We start from the raw sequence: 23,505 nt of genomic DNA on the forward strand, positions 1-23,505 counted from the left end.
ACTACATCGTTCCAATTCAATCTATTCCTTGCATGCCTTTCACCCTCCTGCTTGTTCAGGCCCCGATCACTCAAAATCTTTTTCACTCCATCTTTCCACCTCCAATTAGGTCTCCCACTTCTCCTCATTCCCTCCACCTCTGACACATATATCCTCTTGGTCAATCTTTCCTCACTCATTCTCTCCATGTGACCAAGCCATTTTAAAACACCCTCCTCTGCTCTCTCAACCACACTTTTTTCTACCACCCATCTCTCTTATCCTATCATTACTTACTTAGTCCATTCCTGGCCCTACCTCGCCCCACAGGAAACAGCATCACTATCCCCCACTTCAGCTCTCGAGAAAGCGCCAGGAAAAACAGACAAAAAAGGCCACATTCGGTCATATTCAGTCTCTAGCTGTCATGTGTTATGCACCAAAAGCACAGCTCCCTTTACACATCCAGGTCTCACAGACCTTTCCATGGTTTATCTCAGATGCTTCACATGCCCTGTTTTAGTCCATTGACAGCACTTCGACCCCAGTATACCACATCGTTCCAATTCACTCTATTCTTTGCACGCCTCTCACCCCCCTGTATGTTCAGGCCCCCAATCGCTCAAAATCTCCTTCAATCCATCCTTCCACCTCCAATTTGGTCTCCCGTTTCTCCTTGTTCCCTCCACCTCTGACAGGTAGATAGATAGATAGATAGATACATAGATATAGATATATAGCACTAATGTAAAACAAATTTCTCAATCAGGTATTTGCTTTAAAGAATGTACTTAAGAAATTCTTAGGGAAACAGAAGGATTTGTAAGCAAAATCTTTGCATCTGGAGAAAGCATATGATAAGGTTGACAGAAATGCCATGTGGAAGGCGTTATGAATGTATGGTGTGGGAGGAAAGCTGCTACCAAAAATGAAAAGTTTTTAACAAGGGTGTATGATATGTGTACAAGTAGGACAAGAGAGTAAATGATTCCAAATGAAGGTTGTCCTGCTGCCGAGGTGAGCAATATCACCATGGCCATTCAATTTGTTTTTGGTTGAGGTGGTGTGGGAGGTAAATGCCAAGTCTTGGAGAAAGGGGTGACTATGCAATGCAGTCTGTAGGGGATGAGGTGGACCCAGGAAGTGAGTCAGTTGTTGTTTGCAAATGACACAGCACTGGAGGCATATTTGAGTGAGGAATTGCAGAAGTTGATGAATAAGTTTAGTAAAGTGTGAGAAAGGAGGAAGTTGAGGATAAATGTGAATAAAAGCAACATTATTAGGTTTAGGAACATAAAGGACAGGTTAGTTTGGGTGAGAGTCTGAATGAAAAAAAATTGGAGGAAATGAAGGGCTTTAGATATCTGGAGTGGACATGGTGGCAACTGGAACCATGGAGGTAGAAATGATCATAAGGTAGGTGAAAGAGGTGATAGTTCTAAGAGCACTGAAGAATGTGTGGAAAGAGAAGTTATCATCTGGGAGAGCAAAATTGGGTAAGTTTAAAGGTATATTTGTCCTAGCGGTGTCATATGGATGAGAGATGGTCTATAGATTAGAACGTGTGTAGAAAAGAGGTGATGGAAACAAAATATTTGAGAACAATATGCGGTATGAAGAGATTTGATTAAGTGAGTAATACAAGAGTAAGAGAAGTATGAATTTCATTGCTTCAAGGGGGATACCCTACTTTTCTGGAGCATCTAAGTCTCATCTCAACTTTTCATGGTGACCTCATTATTATTATCTTTTCCAGACAAACTCTTGAGATGTGCTGGGATTTTGGTTTTTCAGAAATCTGAGAGCTCTACTGCCTTTGGGAAACACTGCACAAAAGGTACACTCTGCCAGTGCCCCGTCAAGGGTGAAGCACTAAAGCTATGAAGTGGCACTACAGTCCACCAATTACTGCCATTGAGTAAAAGAGATAACTGATTGAGGGTGATGGAATTGAATGTTGACAGGATGACTAGTGAGAGTAAAGAGAGGCAGCTTGTGAAGAAATTTAAGTTATAGTTTGGATGTGCTGGAATTGTGGAAACCCATATCTTCAGGTGCGATGTATCGAAAGTAAATGGAAATGATGACTGCAAATTTTGGGAGGGCATGTAAGGAGGAGTGATATGGATGGATATGAATGAAAATTTTAAGGGGAAGATGAAAAGAAGGATGTCCAATTGTGCCATCACCAAGATTATAAAAAAAGGGGTGACATAGTATGGATGGAATGGATAAAGAACAGAGTGGATGAAAGGAAAGACTAGAACTGTGAAGTATGTAAGGGCATGTGTATATGAATCTGTGAATAAGAACACTGTGCATGACAAGGATGAAATGAAGTGTTTCTGAACAAAACTGAATGAAGGTAAAAATAGTTCTGAAAAGGAGAGGAATATGACAGCAAAGGTGGGATGTGATGAAATTGGCAAGATAGTTGGTATATGGAGAGTGTATGAAGTACGAGAGAATGGAAGTTATATTGTGTACTTCTGTGCTGAGAGGGTTTCAATTCTTCCAGACAGCCTTTCTCAGCACACAATGATCCACAGATATACATGGATGAAAAATGATGGAAGATATGAAGATAAGGGTTTGATTGGCTATGTGGCAGTGGATAAATGGTTGAGAAAGGTGGTGCTGAATGCAAGAACCGTGAAAGAATTCTTTGTGGAATGACCAAAATGTAGTTCTTGTGGAGGTTAGGATCAGGAAGAACTGGAGATATAATGTAATTAAGAATGATAACGTAAAAGTGTTGGCAAGTGAGAATATGAATCAGAAAGAATGCAAGGAGTATGAAAGAAGGGTGATCAAAAGTTTAGACAGAAGGGAAGTAAATGCAGGAATGCAGTCATGTGTGAATGAGATGTTTAAAATTTTCAGACAAAAGACTGTTAAAGGTTGTAGAATTAGTAGTTAGACATGTGGTTGTGAGATATGAAAATAAAAGGGGTAATGCATGGTGGACGAATGAGATTAGACATGTGGAAGAGAAGGAAAAGGCATATGGTATACAAGAACAAACCAATGGAAGTTCAGCAAAGGAGGAGAGAAGAAAATGAGATGTGTAAACAGAATGTCAAGAAGTTGATAAAGGAATGCAAAGAAAAAGCAGATGAAGAAAATAAGATTGTACTGGAGGGAGGTGAAAAAGGAAACAGGTGGATGTAAATGTGGAAATGTTAATGTGAAAAGTAAGGAAGGGAAATTGCTGAATCAAAAGGAGGAAGTGAAAGGAAGATGAAAAAAGTATTTTGAAAAAGTGATGAATGTGGGAGAAGGCGAGACAGAAGTTGTTACATGCATGGACATGGAGAATGGAAGGAAACGGATACAAGTGCAGGGGTCTACAGCAAAAAGAGAGGTATAAAAAGAGCAATAATGAAGTTGAAGGTAAGAAAGGCACTTGGAGTGGATAGTATTATGGCTGAAATGATGAAGTATGGAGGAAAAAGAGTAACAGAGTAGATGCATTTGATATGCAACTGAGCATGGAAACAAATGGTTGTGCCTGAGGAACAGGTGAAAGCCATTACTGTTCCTTTATTGAAAGGAAAAGTGCTGATTTGTAAGTAGAAATCATAAGGAAATAAGTCTCTTAATCATACCTGTAAAAGTGTACGCAAGAGTGATGATTGATAGAGTGATGGGAGTGACTGAATGCAGAATAAAGGAGGAGGAAGTGGGTTTTAGAAAAAGTTGGGATGTATGGATCAGATTTTTGTGATGAAAATAATTGTGGAAAAAGTATCTAGTGAAAGGTAAGAAGCTGTATGCAGCTTTAATTGATCTGGAAAAAGCATGAGTAAAAGTTGAGTAGAATGCTTTGTGGAATTATTTAAGGATATATGGGGTAGGGGGTAAATGGCTGGATGGTATGAAAGCTTTCTGCAGAGAAGCAAATGCATGTGTAAGAGAGGACAGAGTTAGGCTAAAGTTTTGGTATACAGATGGGTGTGAGGCAGGGCTGTGCGATGTCACCATGGCTTTTTAACCTATATATGGATGAAGTAGTAAGAGAGATGAAAGCAAAACTAGGGAAAAGGGGTGCAGAGATGGAGTATGGTGGTGAGGTACTGTTGCTAGTGATAAGCCTGTCTGCAGATGATACTGTATGGTTTGCAGGGAGTGATGAGGAGTTGCAGAAGGTTGTGTGTTAAATGATGTGTGTTAAGAATAAGCAACTGAAGGTAAATGCTTGTAAAAGTAAAGCAATTGTGTCTGAAAGCACAAGAATGAAAGCATAGAATTTGCGAATGACAGCTAGAGACTGAGTGTAAACGAATGTGGCCTTTGTTGTCTTTCCTGGCACTACCTCGCACACATGCGGGGGGAGGGGGTTTTCATTTCATGTGTGGCGGGGTGGCGACGGGAATGAATAAGGGCAGACAGTATGAATCATGTACCTGTGTATATATGTATATGTCTGTGCGTGTATACATATATGTATATGTTGAGATGTATAGGTATGTATATGTGAGTGTGTGGACGTGTATTTATATACATGAGTATGTGGGTGGGTTGGGCCATTCTTTCATCTGTTTCCTTGTGCTACCTCGCTAATGCAGGCGACAGCTACAAAGTATAATACAAAAAAATATATATATATATATATATATATATATATATATATATATATATATATATATATATATATATATATATATATATATATATTAACTTCTTAAAATTATGAAAAAATATTAATAATTTCTAAAGGGAATTCAGTATACTCTTCTATCAAGGTTTTTTGAAGACAAAGATCATGAGCTAAAAAAAAGACCTAAAACCAACTAAATAAAAACTACATGTATGAAATAATTTTCATCTAGAAATGATACTTTATATAAGAAGTCATGAACTATGGATCAAGAAATTACTAAAATCTTTACATCTTTCCATTAAAGGAGCCATAATTTTTTTTCAAAAGGGAGATTTCATATGAATCATGCAGCTACAAAAGTATCAAAATCTTTTAAACATTCAGTATTTTTTGCTAAAATAAAACTGAGCTACATATCTTAATTACTCTACAAAGACTATGGATTTGCAAAAGTACTTTCTACATATTTCTCTTGCTAACAAAATTTTCCTCACAGATGCTGAAGTTAACATGAATCTACAAAACTGGCAGGGAAGAGACCAGTCTTGCCATTACGCTTAAGAGTTCCTTTGTACCAGCCGTCATCTCGTTTCTTGTGCACATAAATGATATCACCCAACTGTAGCTCTAGTTCATATTCACTGTTGGGAGGGTATGGCACAATGCAGCGAAATCTATAATAAAAGTGATTCATATTAGAATACTGACTTTAAAATCTTGTTCTAAAATGAATACACAAAACTCTAAAAATAATGCAGCTACAAAAAACAGCATTTGTATGGTAATGGATTGGTTTTTAAAAATTATGAATAAACAAACATCCAATATGTCCTAAATTTCTTCAAAAAACAGTAAATGGTAAATACTAAGTATAAACTGTGTGCCAGTGAGGACAGTGCATCAATTGTGGGTCTTTGGGTGACCTAACATGGATGAGTGGATTGCCACTGTTTTTATCTATAGCTAAAGGCATGTTTTTCTTCAGCAAATCTATAATATTAAACACCATACCTAGAGAAAGAAAGTGGTGTCATGGAGACTTTGTTTCTGAGGTAACTACAAGAAGGTATATTCTCAAGAAATTACAGCAAGTCATGAGCTCGATAATAACATACACAGCCTAGGCAAGTCAATAGAATAGTGACTGACAGCGGAACATGACCTGGGTTAAAAAAGTTTTTTAACTATATAAGGTACTGACTTTCTTAGGCAATGTTAAATGATGCTACTGATGAAGATGATAATGATCAAATTAAATGCTTAAGCTATAAATAAAGGTGAAGAATATTGGTATCAATGATAAAAATTGCTAGAAGCCTTCATGAGCAATCTGTAATCACCTATCATTCTACTCAACAGATGTTGTCCAAAACAAGCATATGAGGCAAACATTAACGTGTTCTATCTCAATAAGAGTAGTCAATATGAGTAGTGTCACTAGCCTGTACTTTCCCTAAAACCATGAATTTATCAAGGGACTTAATCCTCTGTGAGCTTTGCATAGCTCTTAAATGTCGTCAATGACCCTAACTCCCTTAATCAATTAACCTCCTATCATTCAACAAGCTACCTCAAGTGATCTAACTGGTATTCAGTTATTACAGTTCCCTGCCAAATATGGTTTCGCCAACTATAGGGTCATCCAGAAATGAAATCCCCATGGTTGGCAGGGGACTTGTGTATCTCTTTCACCATTCACTTCCTACTTGTTAAAGCCTTTGATAATTTCATATTCAATTTCTATGGATAACCTTAAATGTTGGACAAAATCACTATGACAATATAGATAACTTTGCCAAAAATACCTGTACTCTCCAAGCTCTCTCTGCTAGAATAGCCATAATTTACCCTGTCTTACCACTTAAGCCTCAAAACTCAAAATAGAGATGTGACAAGACTTGGTTACTGTCACATTAAGAATTATGATGAGTTTAAGCACGAGACACCATCTATCTATCTATCTATCTATCTATCTATACATTTCTTTGATGCCTGTTCCCTTCTAGAACTCCCTCATGGGAGTGACCAAATCAAAAGAGTCTCCATACCTAGTTAACTCCAGTGCTGATTCTTAGCCTTTATGCCTCACCCTTAACAGGTCACTGGCAAAGGGCAAGTCTAGTGCAGTGTTTGCAGAAGCTCCAACCTAATGTTCCTACTGACTATTTCTACCTAAAGCTCCAGCCTAATGTTCCTACCTATTACTTTTACCTAAAGTTTCTACCTAATGCTCCTACCTGCTACTTCTATCTACTGCTCTAGTAATTTTGCCAAAAGGCAGGGCTAGCACACAGAGCTCACCAAAGGATAATCTAGAGTTACAAAGAATGAACTGTGTGTGTTGTGTTGTCAAGTGTTATGTGTGACAAGGAGATTTTGCATATTTGTAGACTGAATGCTGGTAGTCCACATGTGGATGAGACAAAAAAGACAGCTACGTGGGTCACAGGAGAGCAGCTTGACAACCACTAAAGTGCTGGCTCACGACAAAGCTTTCACCAACCCACCTGATACCCAGCCAGGAAGTACTGGTAATATACCTTCCTCGTTGTTGGCCACCTACCAGCTACTAGCTACCAACTCAGTGCTGGTAGCCTAAGGTATTATGAATTTTATGATAATATCAATTTTAGTAATGCTTCTTCTGTATCCAAAGTCTGCAATGTCCACACATATATCCTTGGTTATGAAGCTACCTCATGAAACTGTCCATTATGTTGTATGTGTACTGTATAACTCACTTTTGTATCTTTTCCAAAGCCAAAATATTTTGTATAACAGTATTACAGATCCTACATACAAATGAATTCTGATTCAATTGATGAAGAAAGTTCCAAATTACCATAATTTTGAATAATGTTTCACAGTTATGTCACTAAACAATTATGACCCGCTCTTAACTAACATTGTCACCATTTTGAAGTTATTTCATTTCTACCAGAGATGTGGCAATGTTGTGCTATTTATTTTAAATCACAAAAGAAAGAGAAGTGCCTCAGAAACTCCTTCGTCAAATATAACAATAACTAAGGAAAAGAAATACCACAGAGGGGAAATTAGAAATAATCTTAACTAACCAATCAAAAACATAGCCACCTTTTTTAAGAAATTCAACTGCAATACTATCCACTCCAGCTGCCTTGCCACATTTCATCCCACGCAAGGCTATCAACGACCTCTTCTCTCTTCAGCAAACCATTTTCCATGACTTCTTTTGCATACCTCCCTGACCCAAACACCCTAAATCTGCCTCCCTATCATCAAACACATTCATCAGTTATTCAAGACACTTACTCTATCCATTCACCTCATCGTTACCCGCTATCATTTCCCCATCTGCCCCTTCACTGATGTTCCCAACAGTTCCCTTGTTTTTGTAAGACTATTTCAATAATGCTTTTAAGGATATTCTTCTATATCCAAAGTCTGCTATGTCCACAGATATATCCTTGGTCATGAAGATATTTCATGAAACTGTCCATTATGAAATTTGATTTAAGTGAATTGGCTCCCTTCTATATTACTGCCAGTGCTAAAAATCTTATTCTCCCTGAAGTTTATTGATACTCACTCATCCCAAATCTCATTTGCCCTCTTTTTCAAGCCCAGTACCTTTGTCTTAACCTCTAGCTGCTTTCTCTTTTACAAACCCTGTACCTTCCACTTGACCTCCTGACACTTTCTCTTTTACATCTCTCAATCATTTACACTCTTTCCCTGTAAGTACTGCCTATATATATCTCTCTTCTCTTTCTCTTGCAAATTTTTCTTCAGCATCCCACCAATCATTACCCTTTTTCTCTTGCACATCCAACTTCTGCATGCCAGACACTTCTCTTGTACATGCCAATACTATTTATATTTATCTTAATTTGCTTTGACGCTGTCTCCCGTGTTAGTGAGGTAGCATGAGGAAACAGACGAAAGAATGGCCCAACCCACCCACATACACATGTAGATACATACACGTCCACATACGCAAATATACATACCTATACATCTCAATGTATACATATATATACACACACAGACATATACATATATACACATGTACACAATTCATAGTGTGCCTTTATTTATTCCCATCGCCACCCCACCACTCGTGGAATAACAACCCTCTCCCCCCTCATGTGTGCGAGACAGCGCTAGGAAAAGACAACAAAGGCCCCATTCATTCACACTCAGTCTCTAGCTGTCATGTATAATGCACCGAAACCACAGCTCCCTTTCCACATCCAGGCCCCACAGAACTTTCCATGGTTTACCCCAGATGCTTCACATGCCCTGGTTCAATCCATTGACAGCACGTCGACCCCAGTATACCACATCGATCCAATTCACTCTATTCCTTGCATGCCTTTCACCCTCCTGCATGTTCAGGCCCCGATCACTCAAAATCTTTTTCACTCCATCTTTCCATCTCCAATTTGGTCTCCCACTTCTCCTCGTTCCCTCCACCTGACACATATATCCTCTTGGTCAATCTTTCCTCACTCATTCTCTCTATGTGACCATACCACTTCAAAACACCCTCTTCTGCTCTCTCAGCCACACTCTTTTTATTACCACACATCTCTCTTACCCTTACATTACTTACTCGACCAAACCACCTCACACCACATATTGTCCTCAAACATCTCATTTCCAGCACATCCACCCTCCTGCGCACAACTCTATCCATAGCCCATGCTTCGCAACCATACAACATTGTTGGAACCACTATTCCTTCAAACATACCCATTTTTGCTTTCCGAGAAAATGTTCTCGACTTCCAAACATTCTTCAAGGCTCCCAGAATTTTTGCCCCTTCCCCCACCCTATGATTCACTTCCACTTCCATGGAAGCCAATACTGCTTCCCTAAATACATCTCACTATCACTCACTCCCCTTGCTTCATTTACACCTCACCTACTGACATTCTACACCCAATCTCTCAAGGCATTTCTTCAAACACTTGTCTTTTTTAGATATCTCAATATTTTTGAAATCCTTACATCCACTCAAACTCACTGGTGATGCAGCTATTGTACCTTCCACTATGAAAGCACTTTTCAACTTGTTTTTCAGTTCCTCACATATCCTTACATCATCCCCTGCAAATCTTCTTTCTGAATCTCTTGGCCTGATTGACTGCTCTCTGACAATTTATACCTGATAAATTTATAAAAAGAATTTGGTTATGCTCCTGCATGTCCATAATATTCTTTTCCAAGTTTCTTAGTTCCTCTTTTCTTATCCTGCTTTACTCACTCTTTGCTTTTATACATAACCAAAGAATTATCTTCACCACTGCGAATCAAAGCTTCTTTGTTTTTTTGGCATCTTTTCTTCATCTATTCTTCCCTCTTTCTTAGAATTCCTTCTATGGGTCAGGTGAAAAGCCATATTTCTCATTTGCTTTTGTTCATACCTCTTTTTACAGTTCTTATGTGACTGCCCATGAAAAGGATTTGAAAAATAGACTAAAGTTTGCAAAGTTCTTCATTCTCCTGTGAGATATGAATGCTTTATTTCAAGCACCACTCTGAATCACCATCATTGTGGTAAAGCACAGTTTGCAATCTTACCTGAAATAATCTATATTTATGATAAAATAGTCTTTTTGTATTTTCTGGCTCATTTCAGCATTCTGTGGAGTGTTTTATTGTCTTGATCATGGTCTTTCAGATTTATTCATCTTTCATGAATTAAACTGTGAAAACACTTGGAAGAACTTGAAGAACTATCAACTCAAATCCTAACTTAAACAATGATGAAGTGATGACATGGGCTAGCTATGAGCATGGAAAACGGAGTAATGTGCTTTGAAAAACAATGCATTACTTTGGCAGGGATTTTAAATTCTAGTGTTTTCAAGAACAGATACTCTGACTGGTGAGCTGTCCTCCACCCCTCCCTACATCCCCCCCATGAGTATCTATGAAAGGTTACTGGAAATTGCCTGTTCAAGGTTATACTGCATGTGAAAATCATATTTGGTGAGGTTGTATCGCTGGGAGTAGTTTCATCAAAGAACTTCTCACCTAGGCTGCAGAAGCCTCTGGAAAGGAGGTCCCCAGTAACACCAAGGAATATTTACTAAAAAGGGGTCCTGGGGCAATTATGATAACAACAATAAGTACCTATGACAAGTTTTTCATGACAAGGCAAGCCCATAGCACTAACTGCATATACTGCTTGTTCCATAGTCCCATAACTATCTTCTGCAAAGTACATTACATAGCTGTCATTCAGCACTGTTTTCAGTATCTTGTCTAGTTCTCTTTTTAAAGTTTCAGTACTCACTCCCTGCTGATTTCTTATTCCACTGGGTAAAACATTAACAAGTCTCTTCATGATTCTAGCATAAAATTTTTGTTTGGTGCCTTTTTGTTATATTCTATGAATTTCTTGTGGATTTAATAACTCTTCCTCCCTTGCTGCAAAGATTTTAGCTCCAGCACATTTTCTTGAATTCCTTCACTCTGTTGCCATCCATAAATTACCTTCTTTCTCTCCATTTCATACTGAATAGTTCCAATTCCTCAGCTTTCTATATTTTGTAGTTATGAAAATTTTCATCAGCACAGCACACATTGCTTGATTTGCTAATGAAATACCTATTCTTCTTTATGTGAATATCAATCTAAAACTTTTCATCATCCATGATATCTCAAACCTTTCACAGTTTCTTAATTCTCAACCTCTTTTGCTTTTGGGCTCTCATAAGTTTAACATTACTGTGATACTATTAAATATTCATGTTTTTCATGCTCACCTCCATCAAATTCTCTTTTGCCCATTCACAACTTTTTATTTAGTTGCATTCCTGGAAAATACTATTAACAATGAAAAAAAGAAAGTGAATTCGATATTACCCCTGAGCTAATGTTATAAACATGGGTTTTTCAACCAAGGGCAAGTTGTGGTAAAATTTTCCCTGACTAAACAGTATTGCACTTCTGTGAAATTACATGAATCTCTACCTAATCAGGCAAATAATGTAGAAGATAGGAAATCACTTACATAAGAGGAGTGAAGAACTTCCTTAAGGGGTCTTTTGTGTGGTTACTCCAGAGTCAAGTTGTCTCATAACTTCAATTCATATTGCTGACAATCACTTTATCTTTTCCATAACATCACATTGTATGGTAACACAGGAAGCATTTTGTGATGTAAAACTTTCAAAACTTTTCTATAGTCTATCACTAGATTTTCAAATGGAACACAATGTACCAAACAAGAATAGGGCCCTAGCAATATCCATAGATCATTCCCCCTTCTTAAACTGCACTCACACATTTTTCTTTTTTTCTAATGTCTATGATAATACTTTTTCTTTGCCTCTTCTTGGGGCAGGAACAATTATCTTTAACCATTTGTATAGCACATAAAAGGGGCAGGAAGCAACATCTTTTAACACCTGTATAGCACATAAATTTCATCTTAAAAATCCATGACTCATCTAACATGTGTTGTCACTTCCCGAAGATTCCCATCATTGTACTAAAGTGTTTGTTTATATTTGAGCCTACTGTTACATAAGATTTCTTTGATAACATTTTGTAAGCATTTCTTAGAAGTATTGTATTGTACAGCAGTGCACTTTTATAAATTTTTATGTTTAGCACTTTTTTCATGCTTGTTTGCCATTTCCCACATTAGCAAGGTAGTGTAGCAAGGTATTGTCAGGAATAGATGAAGAAACAGCCTAATTCACTCACAATCAGGCCCAACAGACCTTTTTGTTGTTTCCCCAAACTGCTTCATATGCCCTGGTTCAGTCCACTGAGAGCATGTTGCCTCCTGAATACCACATTGCTCTATCCACTCTGTCTCATGAATGCCTTACACCCTCCTGCATGTTCTGGCCCCAAACAATGAGATAATTTTTCACTCAAATCTTCCATCTCCAAATTGGTCTTCCCTTCTCCTTGTCCTCTCCACTTCTGACACATATATTCTCTTCGTCAACATCTCTTCACTCATTCTCTCCAGACATCCAATCTATTGTACTTCAGAATATCCTCTTCAGCTCTCTAAAATCATACTCTTCTTATTTGCACACCCCTATCTGACCCTATAATTTCTTAATCAATCCCCCTTACACTACATATTATCCTTAAACATTAATTTCCAAAACATTCACCCTTTTCCATACATTCTTATCTATAGCCCATGCCTTGCATCCATGCAACAACACTGGGACTACTATACCTTCAAAGATCCCCAACTTCACCCTCCTCTTGCAGATAGAGACCTTTCTTTCCATATATTCCTCATTACTTCCAGGAACTTCACCCCCTCACCCACCCTATGATTTACTTCAACCCTTCGCTGAATTGTCCACTCTCAGGTATGTAAACGCATCACTTTCTCTAAGTTTTCTCCAATCAGATTCACATCCCAATTAAACTGTTTCTTTCCAGTGCTAAACCTAATAATCTTGTTTTATTTCAAACTTCCTCTCAACTATCTCCTTTCACACAATCTACAAAACTCAAAAACCAATTTCTGCAGTTTCTTACTTGCATCTGCCTACAGCAGCAGGTCATCAGCAAACAGTAACTGACACTTCCAAAGCAACTCTACCCTTGCCAGGCTGCATACCTTCCCCTATCCCAAAAACCCTTGCATTCACCTCCCTTACCACCCCATCCATAAACATCTTGAACAACCATGGTGACATCACACACCCCTGTTGCAGACCAACCTTCACCTGAAACCACTCACCCTCCTCTTCCTTCCTCTCTCTAAATACTCACACACATGCTTTACACTCTTCATAAAAACTCGTCACTGCTTCTAATAAATTTCTTCCTAGATCATTCATCTGCAACCTGTCCAAAAAGTATCTCTATTATCCCATCAATATGCTTTCTCCAGACCCATAGATGCCACGTACAAATGTTTCTGCTTCTCTAACTATTTTCACTCGCATTTTTCAAAACAAATACCTGATCTACACATTCTCTGCCACTCCTGAAACTTTAGAAGAAAAACAGGATAAGAAGGCTCTGGACTATAGAAGATTTAGAGCTTTTCCCAGGAACCAAATAGGTTGCAAAGCAGGAGTTCAGGTTTGCTGAAAGGTAAAGAAAGAGAGTAGTTTGACACTGGAGGGAAAACTGTGATCAATTCTAAACCAAACTTAATGGGGTTCCTTGAGTGCTGTTCCTTTAAATAATGCTAACAGTGTTCAAAATTATCACACCATAGAATATACCATGGGTTACAGCTGAAAAGTAAGAAACAGTATAGTGAGTACTTATCCTGGCCACAGCAGTCTCAACTTGTGTGAGGAAAAAAAAATACTTTAATAAGAATTAAAAGCAATACCCATAATGAAATAAATAAAAAAAGCCATCAAAACAAAGTTAAAATATCCAGTGAGTCTGCAAATGCCTAATAGTTACTGCTTCTGCTTTAAATTAAGAAACATACCTTTCATGAACAAGAGGTGCAGGCTGTTTTTTGCGCCGAGGAGTATCAATGGACACCTCAGCTGTAGTCTGAACAGGTGTTGGTGGTGAGGATGAGGGTGGTGGAGGAGTGATATTAACTCCACTGGTGTCTGGGTTACTGCTTGTCCTAGATGAAAAGTAATAAAAGTACAATAATTCTTTCCAAACAGTGAAACCAACAAACTTTAAAAGAAATCACATGCAAGATGCTCTCTCATTAGCAGAATCTTAATCCTTTGGCCATATATCTTTATTTTGGGTTCCATTCCTCAAGAATATGAACTTCCATAAAAAACTGAGGGTGGTATTTTCAATAATTTGCTAATCTTAAGCTTCCATACCTGGGATTAAAATTTCTTAACATTTGATAGTTGAAATTGTCATTTGTATAAAAAAAAGGAAAAATACAATACTTATGGATTCATCAATTAATGATATGAAAATCAGCCACACCGTAAGAATTTTTTTTGAGATATTCAAAAAGCATTACTCTGTTGTTAAGAACAATAGATTTTAGTATAGCACTTCAAATGATGCTCTTCTCATATGCTACATTTTAGGAAGTAGTTAATTTTTTCTAATCTAATTTAATTTGTGGCTAAGCGGAGAAAACACAACAATCATGCAATTTCTTTTTCACTGGATATAAGAGCAATATAGAATGTATATAACAAAAATTTATCAATACTTTGCACTGATAAGGTATGAAAATACAAACATGAAATAAACATAAAAGTATCTATACTGAGTAGTGGTACAATATTGTACTGTACCTATTTTCATTGACAATATCCTCATACAGTATCTGTACAATAAAAAAGTATATATTAGCAAGTAATCTGGCAGAAAAGTGATTCTTTGTGCAGCCCAACAAATGCACCTGATAAAACCTTGTCGATCACACCTTATGTTACCAATGTATTTCTTTATTCATGCAGAATTGTACACTCGGCCACAGGAATTTGCAAGCACATACCAAATCTGTTTATGTCTACTGAACTGGTAACACTGTATGGGTACATGGAACATAGTTGAGTGATGTGACCAAACTCAGTCACCAACTTCTGCAGCTTCTCACCTGAATCAGCCACCAGCGCTGTATCATCAGCGAACTACAACTGACTCACTTCCCAAGCTCTCTCATCCACAACAGACTGCATACTTGTCCCTTTTTCCAAAACTCATGCATTCACCTCCCTCACAACCCCATCCATAAACAAATTAAACAGCCATGGAGACATCACACACCCCTGCCACAAACCAACATTCACTGAGAATCAATCACTTTCCTCTCTTCCTACACATACACATGCCTTACATCCTTGATAAAAACTTTTCACTGCTTCTAACAACTTGCCTCCCACACCATATATTCTTAATACCTTCCACAGAGCATCTCTATCAACTCTATCATATGCCTTCTCCAGATCCATAAATGCTACGTACAAATGCATTTGCTTTTCTAAGTATTTCTCACATACATTCTTCAAAACAAACACCTGATCCACACATCCTCTACCACTTCTGAAACCACACTGCTCTTCCCCAATCCGATGCTGTATACATGCCTTCAACCTCTCAATCAATACCCTGCCATACAATTTCCCAGAAATACTCAACAAACTTATACCTCTGTAATTTGAGCACTCACTTTTATCCCCTTTGCCTTTATACAATGGCACTATGGAAGCATTCCACCAATCCTCAGGCACCTCACCACAAGTCATACATACATTAAATAACCTTACCAACCAGTCAACAATACAGTCATCTCCTTTTTTAATAAATTCCACTGCAAAACCATCCAAACCTGCTGCCTTGCCAGCTTTCATCTTCAGCAAAGCTTTTACTACCTCTTTTCTATTTACCAAAAAATTATCCCTAACCCTATCGCTTTGCACACCACCTCGACCAAAACACCCTATACCTGCCACTTTATCATCAAACACATTCAACAAACCTTCAAAATATTCACTCAACCTCACATCACCACTACTTGTTATCACCTCCCCATTAGCCCCCTTCACTGATGTTTCCATTTGTTCCCTTGTCTTACGCACTTTATTTACCTCCTTCCAAAACATCTCTTTGTTCTCCCTAAAATTCAATGATACTCTCTCACTCCAACTCTCACTTGCCCTCTTTTTCACCTCTTGCACCTTTCTCTTGACCTGCCTTTTTTCTTTTCTACATCCCCCACTCATTTGCATTTTTTCCCTGCAAAAATCATCCAAATGCCTCTCTCTTCTCTTTCACTAATAATCTTACTTCTTCATCCCACCACTTACTACCCTTTCTAATCTGCCCACCTCCCACGCTTCTCATGCCAAAAGCATCTCTTGCGTAAGCCATCACTGCTTCCCTAAATACATCCCATTCCTCCCCCACTCCCCTTATGTCCTTTGTTCTCACCTTTTTCCATTCTGTACTCATTCTCTCCCGGTACTTCCTCACACAAGTCTCCTTCCCAAGCTCACTTACTCTCACCACTCTCTCCACCCCAACATTCTCTCTTCTTTTCTGAAAACCTCTACAAATCTTCACCTTCGCCTCCACAAGATAATGAGCAGACATCCCTCCAGTTCCACCTCTCAGCACATTAACATCAAAAAGTCTCTCTTTTGTGTGCCTATCAATTAACATGTAATCCAATAATGCTCTCTGGCCATCTCTCCTACTTACATATGTATACTTACGTATATCTCTCTTTTTAAACCAGGTATTCCCAATCACCAGTCCTTTTTCAGCACATAAATCTACAAGCTCTTCACCATTTCCATTTACAACACTGAACACCCCATGTACACCAATTATTCCCTCAGCTGCCACATTACCCACCTTTGCATTCAAATCATCCATCACTATAACCCGGTCTCATGCATCAAAACTACTAACACATTCATTCAGCTGCTCCCAAAACACTTGCCTTTCATGATCTTTCTTCTCATGCCCAGGTGCATATGCACCAATAATCACCCATCTCTCTCCATCAACTTTCAGTTTTACCCATATCAATCAAGAGTTTACTTTCTTACACCCTATCACATACTCCCACCACTCCTGTTTCAGGAGTAGTGCTACTCCTTCCCTTGCTCTTGTCCTCTCACTAACCCCTGACTTTACTCCCATGACATTCCCAAACCACTCTTCCCCTTTACCCTTGAGCACCATTTCACTCAGAGCCAAAACATCCAGGTTCCTTTCCTCAAACATACTACCTATCTCTCCTTTTATTCTCATCTTGGTTACATCCACACACATTTAGACTCCCCAGTCTGAGCCTTCAAGGAGGATAAGCACTCCCCGCATGACTCCTCCTTCTGCTTCCCCTTTTAGAAAGTTCAAATACAAGGAGGGGAGGGTTTCTAGCCCTCCCACTCCCGTCCCCTTTAGTCGCCTTCTACAACATGTGAGGAATGCGTATCTATACAATGGTATCTATAAAATCTATAATGAATATGTCTATCTATATCTCTAATATCCATTCCTTTGGGAACTCCCATCAAGAGGGTAGTCATGGAAGTCTCCACATATCCCTGTCCTCCTACACATACACCATTCCACACATTCCTCCACTATTTTTCTCCTAGTGCTCTTCCACTCTATTTCCCCATGTAACAGGTGATCTTCCTCTCACACCAACCCCTTTTAATGTACTGTCATGCCCTCTCCTTGTAAATTCCCTTCTTGCATTCTTTCCACATGCCCAAACCATCTCAAAGTCTTATCACTCACACCACCACTCCACAATTCATTCTCTGCCATACTAAATCTCTCATACACCCCATCATTTCTTTCTTCATTCCATCAAATCATACCACAGGCACCTCTGAAATAGCTCATTCCCACAATTTGGATTCTTGCCTATTGTGTTTAAAGTCTATCATTTGGTTGTATAGGTCAGGGTTAGGGGTATTATGCTGTTCCTTGATACTTTCCTCATTTTCATCCTTACACCTCTACCTTTCATTATTCTATTAGCAGACCCATTGACTCTTCTACCCAATACTTCTCTCCCCTTATCTCTCCTTCCATATCATCAAACTTACCCAAGATACCTCCTAAGTACTTCTAAATGCTATCTCCTCTTCCAGTTTTTCTTTCCCTGTACCTATAACCCACTTTAGTATACTTTCTTCTCTCACTCTATACCACTTTGCAAAATCTATACTGTCACTATGCTTCCTTTCAAACACCATTACTTTAATTTTACTCACATTTACCTTTACTTACACATGCTTACACGCACCATAAAACATACTTACACCCCTCTGCGACCCCTCTTCACTCTTACAGAACAACTCAGTTATCATCTGCAAATAGGTTTGTCTCTAACCATTAAACCTCACCACAACACTCCATCTCTGCACCATTTTCCATAGTTTTGCCTGTTATCTTTCTTATCACTCTATCCATAAATATCAGATAGTTAGGTGCCAACTGACTGGAAACTAGCAAACACCTACATATAAAAAAAGGAGACAAAAAGTGTGCCTTGTACTACCACCTAATTAGCCTTACATCAGTGATAGGTAAAATAATGGTTAAAATAATACAAGATAAAATTGTCACATTTCTTGAAGAAAATAGAATTATATTGGACGACCAACAAGGTTTCTGTAATAGAAGATCCTGTCTGACATATTTGCAGGTATCTTTTAATGTTATTCATCAGAAATGGGAAGAAAAATTACCATCTGATGTATTATATTTAGATTTCCAAAAGGCTTTTGATAAAGTACCTCACAAGAGACTCAAATAACCTCAAAGCATACAGAATCGGTGAAGATCTGCACATGGATCAGAGACTGGCTCACCAGGAGAAAGCAGCATATAGTATTAAATGGCAAAGCCTTAGATTGGTAATGAGTGGTGTGCCACAGGGGTCAGTCCTACGCCCAATTCTTTTTATAATATACATAAATAATCTACAACTCAGTCTCATATCTATGATCTCCAAATTTGCTGATGGTACTAACCTAGGAGGTAGAGCTGTAAACAGGCAGGAATGCAAAATGGTTCAAAGAGATATTAACTTACAGAGGTTTGACAGATGGAAAATGAAGTTTAATGCAGACAAGTGTAAAGTTATGCACTTTGGAGACAAAAATATACATTACGACTACAAACTATTAGGAAACGCTCTCACTGAAGTAAATGAAGAAAAGGACCTTGGAGTTGTCATTAGCAACAATCTGAAATACACTAAACAGTGTCAAGAAGGAACAAAAAAAGGCAACCAAATGTTAAGTTCATAGACAGGAACATAGATCACAAGACACCAGAAACAATTCTCATATCTTATAATACTCTAATTAGACCACACCTTGAATATGCAGTCCAGTTTTGGTCCCAAAACTATAAAAAGACAAGCAAAAATTAGAGCAAGTACAATGACATGCGTCAAAATTGATCCTATCCCTTAGAAATCTGGTATATGAAGAGAGGCTACAACAATAGGATCTCCTCTCCCTTAAAAAACTTAAGACTTCGTGGCAACTTAATCCGAGTGTCCAAAATTCTGAACAAGTTCGATAAAGTTAATCAAGAATATCTTTTCAAAATACAAGAAAAAACAGTTACCAGAACAAATGGAATAAAAGTCAAAGTTAAAAGATATAGCACAGATGTGGGAAAAAGCTTTTTTTTGTATAGATGTGTTGAGCACTGGAATAAGTTACTGTCAGGCATAGTGAATGCTAAGACCATAAATACCTTCAAAAAGTCATTTAGACAATTATTTTGTGAATTCAGGTATACTCTGAGAAAAACATCAGAAACAAACTTATAAATGAAAGCAGTAATGAGGACAGTAGCAGGTTCATAGCAGTTGTAGGGAGTCTGTGATAGTTTAAAAAACTACTGAGCAGGATTACATTTTCTTGTCATTACTTTTTTTTTACCAGACAATCCAGTTGTGGGCCAATCAGGTTTTCTGCTGTCTGTCTTACTCATGTAAACTCATATCATAAAGCTACAATGACATCACACAGCCTTTCCTCACACCCAAATCTATACCAAAACTTTTGCCCAACCCTCCATCCACACTTATACATGCATTTGCTCTTGTATACAAGGCTTTCATACCATCCAATAGTTGTTCCCCTATCCGTTGTATCCTCTACACATCCCATGCAGCATTCATCTTAACTCTGTCACACACTTTCTCCAAAACCTTAAAAGGCATACAGCTTTTACCATTCACACTCTCTCCTCAATACTTCAATATTTCAATATTTCAGCTGTAATCCCATCCACTCTAGACGTCTTTCCTATTTTCAACTTCAATATTTCAGCTGTGATCCCATCCACTCTAGACATCTTTCCTACCTTCAACTTCATTATTGCCCCTTTTACTCCCCTTCTTGTCATAGGCCCCTGCACTTGTATCCTTTTTCTTCCATTCTCCATACCCATGCATGGAACAACTTCTGCCTCATCTTCCACCAAATTCATCAGTTCTTCAAAACACTCTTTTTTCATCCTCCTTTCACTTCCTCCTTTTAATTCAACAGCTCTCCTTCCTTACTTATCTCATAGACATTTCCACTGTTACATCCATCTCTTTCCTTTTTCACCTCCTTCCAGTACAAATTCCCATTTTCCCTGAACTTTTCACTCAACTTTCTTCCAAAATCTTCTAATTTTTCTTTGCTTTCCTTTAAGAGCTTCTACTTCACCATCTTATATTCTTCCCTCCTTTATTGAACTTCCTTGGTACATTAATTTTGAGCAATCTACCATATGACTTTTTCTTCTCTCACAGCATCTCTGATCTTATCAATCCATTATGCAATTTCCCCTTTCTTTTTCTCACAGCATCTCTGATTTTATCAATCCATTATGCAATTTCCCCTTTCTTTTTACATCTCGAAACCTTGTATCCAATTTCTAATTATATAACCTTTAACACTTTTTCTCTACACATTTTAAACACCTCATTCACACATGACTGCATCACTACATTAACTGCACTTTCATTTAAACTCTGTCATCATTATTTCATATCCCTCTGTGTATTCTTTTTGACCCATCTTCTCGCTTATCAACACTTTTACTTCTCCATTCTTTATTACACCATACCCTTATTTATTCTGACTCTCATCTTCATAAGAACTGCAAAATAGTCAGTCTCCAAAAAATCCTCTCACAACTCAAGCATTCACTGCAACATTCTTCAGCCTTTCATCCACTGCCTACAATATTTCATTCATAAAATAAACTGCCATTGTATAAAGTATAAAGTATCACTGTACAATGGGTGATTATTGGTGCATATGCACCTGGGCATGAGAAGAAAGTGTTTTGGGAGCAGCTGAGTGAGTGTGTTGGTAGTTTAGATGCACGAGATCGGATTATAGTGATGGGTGATTTGAAGGCAAAGGTGAGTAATGTGGCAGTTGAGGGAATAATTGGTATACATAGGGTGTTCAGTGTTGTAAATGGAAATGGTGAAGAGCTTGTAGATCTGTGTGCTGAAAAAGGACTGGTGACTGGGAATACCTGGTTTAAAAAGAGAGATATACATAAGTATACGTGTATAAGTAGGAGAGATGGCCACAGAGCGTTATTGGATTACGTGTTGATAGGCACACAAAAGAGAGACTTTTGGACGTTAATGTGCTGAGAGGTGCAACTGGTGGGATGTCTGATCATTATCAAGTGGAGATATGAAGGTGAAGATTTGTAGTGGTTTTCAGGGAAGAAAAGAGAATGTTGGGGCAAAGAGAGTGGTGAGATTAAGTGAGCTTGGGAAGGAGACTTGTGTGAGGAAGTACCAAGAGAGACTGAGTGCAGAATGGAAAAAGATGAGAACAAAGGATGTAAGGGGAGGTGGGGAGGAATAGGATGTATTTAGGGAAGCAGTGATGGCTTGCGCAAGAGATGCTTGTGGCATGAGAAGCATGGGAGGTGGGCAGATTAGAAAGGGTAGTGAGTGGTGGGATCAAGAAGTAAGATTATTAGTTTAAGAGAAGAGAGAGGCATTTGGATGAGTGTTGCAGGGAAATAATGCAAATGCCTGGGAGATGTATAAAAGAAAGAGGCAGGAGGTCAAGAGAAAGGTGCAAGAGGTGAAAAAGAGGGCAAAGGAGAGTTGGGGTGAGAGAGTATCATTAAATTCTGGGGAGAATAAAAAGATGTTCTGGAAGGAGGTAAATAAAGTGCGTAAGACAAGAGAACAAATGGAAGCATCGGTGAAGGGGGCAAATGGGGAGATGATAACAAGTAGTGGTGATGTGAGAAGGAGATATAGTGAGTATTTTGAAGGTCTGTTGAATTTGTTAGATGATAGAGTGGCAGATATAGTGTGTTTTGCACGAGGTGGTGTGCGAAGTGAGAGGGTTAGGGAGAATGATTTGGTAAACAGAGAAGAGGTAGCAAAGGCTTTGTGGAAGATGAAAGCCAGCAAGGCAGCAGGCTTCGATGGTGTTGCAGTGGAATACATTAAAAAAGGGGATGACTGTGTTGTTGACTGGTTGGAAAAGATATATAATGCATGTATGACTTATGGTGAGGTGCCTGGGGATTGGCGGAATGCATGTATAGTGCCATTGTACAAAGGCAAAGGAAATAAAGATGAGTGCTCAAATTACAGAGGTATAAGCTTGTTGAGTATTCCTGGGAAATTATATGGGAGGGTATTGATTGATAGGGTGAAGGCATGTACAGAGCATCAGAGTGAGGAAGACCAGTGTGATTTCAAAAGTGGTTGAGAATGTGTGGATCAGGTGTTTCCTTTCAAGAATGTATGTGAGAAATACTTAGAAAAGCAAATGGATTTGTATGTAGCATTTATGGTTCTGGAGAAGGCATATGATAAAGTTGATAGAGATGCTCTGAAGAAGGAATTAAGAATATATGGTGCGGGAGACAAGTTGTTAGAAGCAGTAAAAAGTTTTTATAGATGATGTGTATGAGTAGGAAGAGAGGAAAGTGATTGGTTCTCAGTGACTGTTGGTTTGCAGCAGGGGTGTGTGATGTCTCCATGGTTGTTTAATTTGTTTATGGATGGGGTAGTTAGGGAGGAGAATGCAAGAGTTTTAGAGAGAGGGGCAAGTATGCAGTCTGTTGTGGATGAGAGAACTTGGGAAGTGAGTCAGCTGTTGTTCACTAATGATACAGCACTGGGGGCTGATTTGGGAGAGAAACTGCAGAAGCTGGTGACTGAGTTTGGTAAAGTGTGTGAAAGAAGAAAGCTGAGAGTAAATGTGAATAAGAGCAAGGTTATTAGGTAGAGTAGGGTTGAGGGACAAGTCAATTGGGAGATAAGTTTGAATGGAGAAAAACTAGAGGAAGTGAAGTGTTTTAGATATCTGGGAGTGGATTTAGCAGCAGATGGAACCATGGAAGCGGAAGTGAGTCACAGGGTGGGGGAGGGGGGTGAAAGTTCTGGGACTGTTGAAAAATGTGTGGAAGGCAAGAACATTATCTTGGAAAGCAAAAATGGGTATGTCTGAAGGAATAGTGGTTCCGACAAT

The 23,505-nt window shown here is 38.5% G+C and overlaps 1 protein-coding gene across 2 annotated transcripts in view; it reads right to left on the reverse strand.

Moving 5' to 3' along the window:
• LOC139749878 (uncharacterized) overlaps positions 1-23,505 on the reverse strand; it is a 206,869-nt gene that overhangs the window by 39,115 nt on the left and 144,249 nt on the right. For both annotated transcript variants that reach the window (XM_071664251.1, XM_071664250.1), the window contains exons 4-5: positions 14,007-14,153; positions 5,077-5,256 (exon numbers count right to left, since the gene is read on the reverse strand). In XM_071664251.1, the coding sequence (XP_071520352.1) occupies positions 5,088-5,256; positions 14,007-14,153 (316 nt within the window). In that variant the 3' untranslated portion in view covers positions 5,077-5,087. The remainder of the gene's footprint in view (positions 1-5,076; positions 5,257-14,006; positions 14,154-23,505) is intronic.

The sequence above is a fragment of the Panulirus ornatus genome, chromosome 8, assembly GCF_036320965.1.
Source record: "Panulirus ornatus isolate Po-2019 chromosome 8, ASM3632096v1, whole genome shotgun sequence".
In the NCBI taxonomy this organism is placed as follows: Eukaryota; Metazoa; Arthropoda; class Malacostraca; order Decapoda; family Palinuridae; genus Panulirus; species Panulirus ornatus.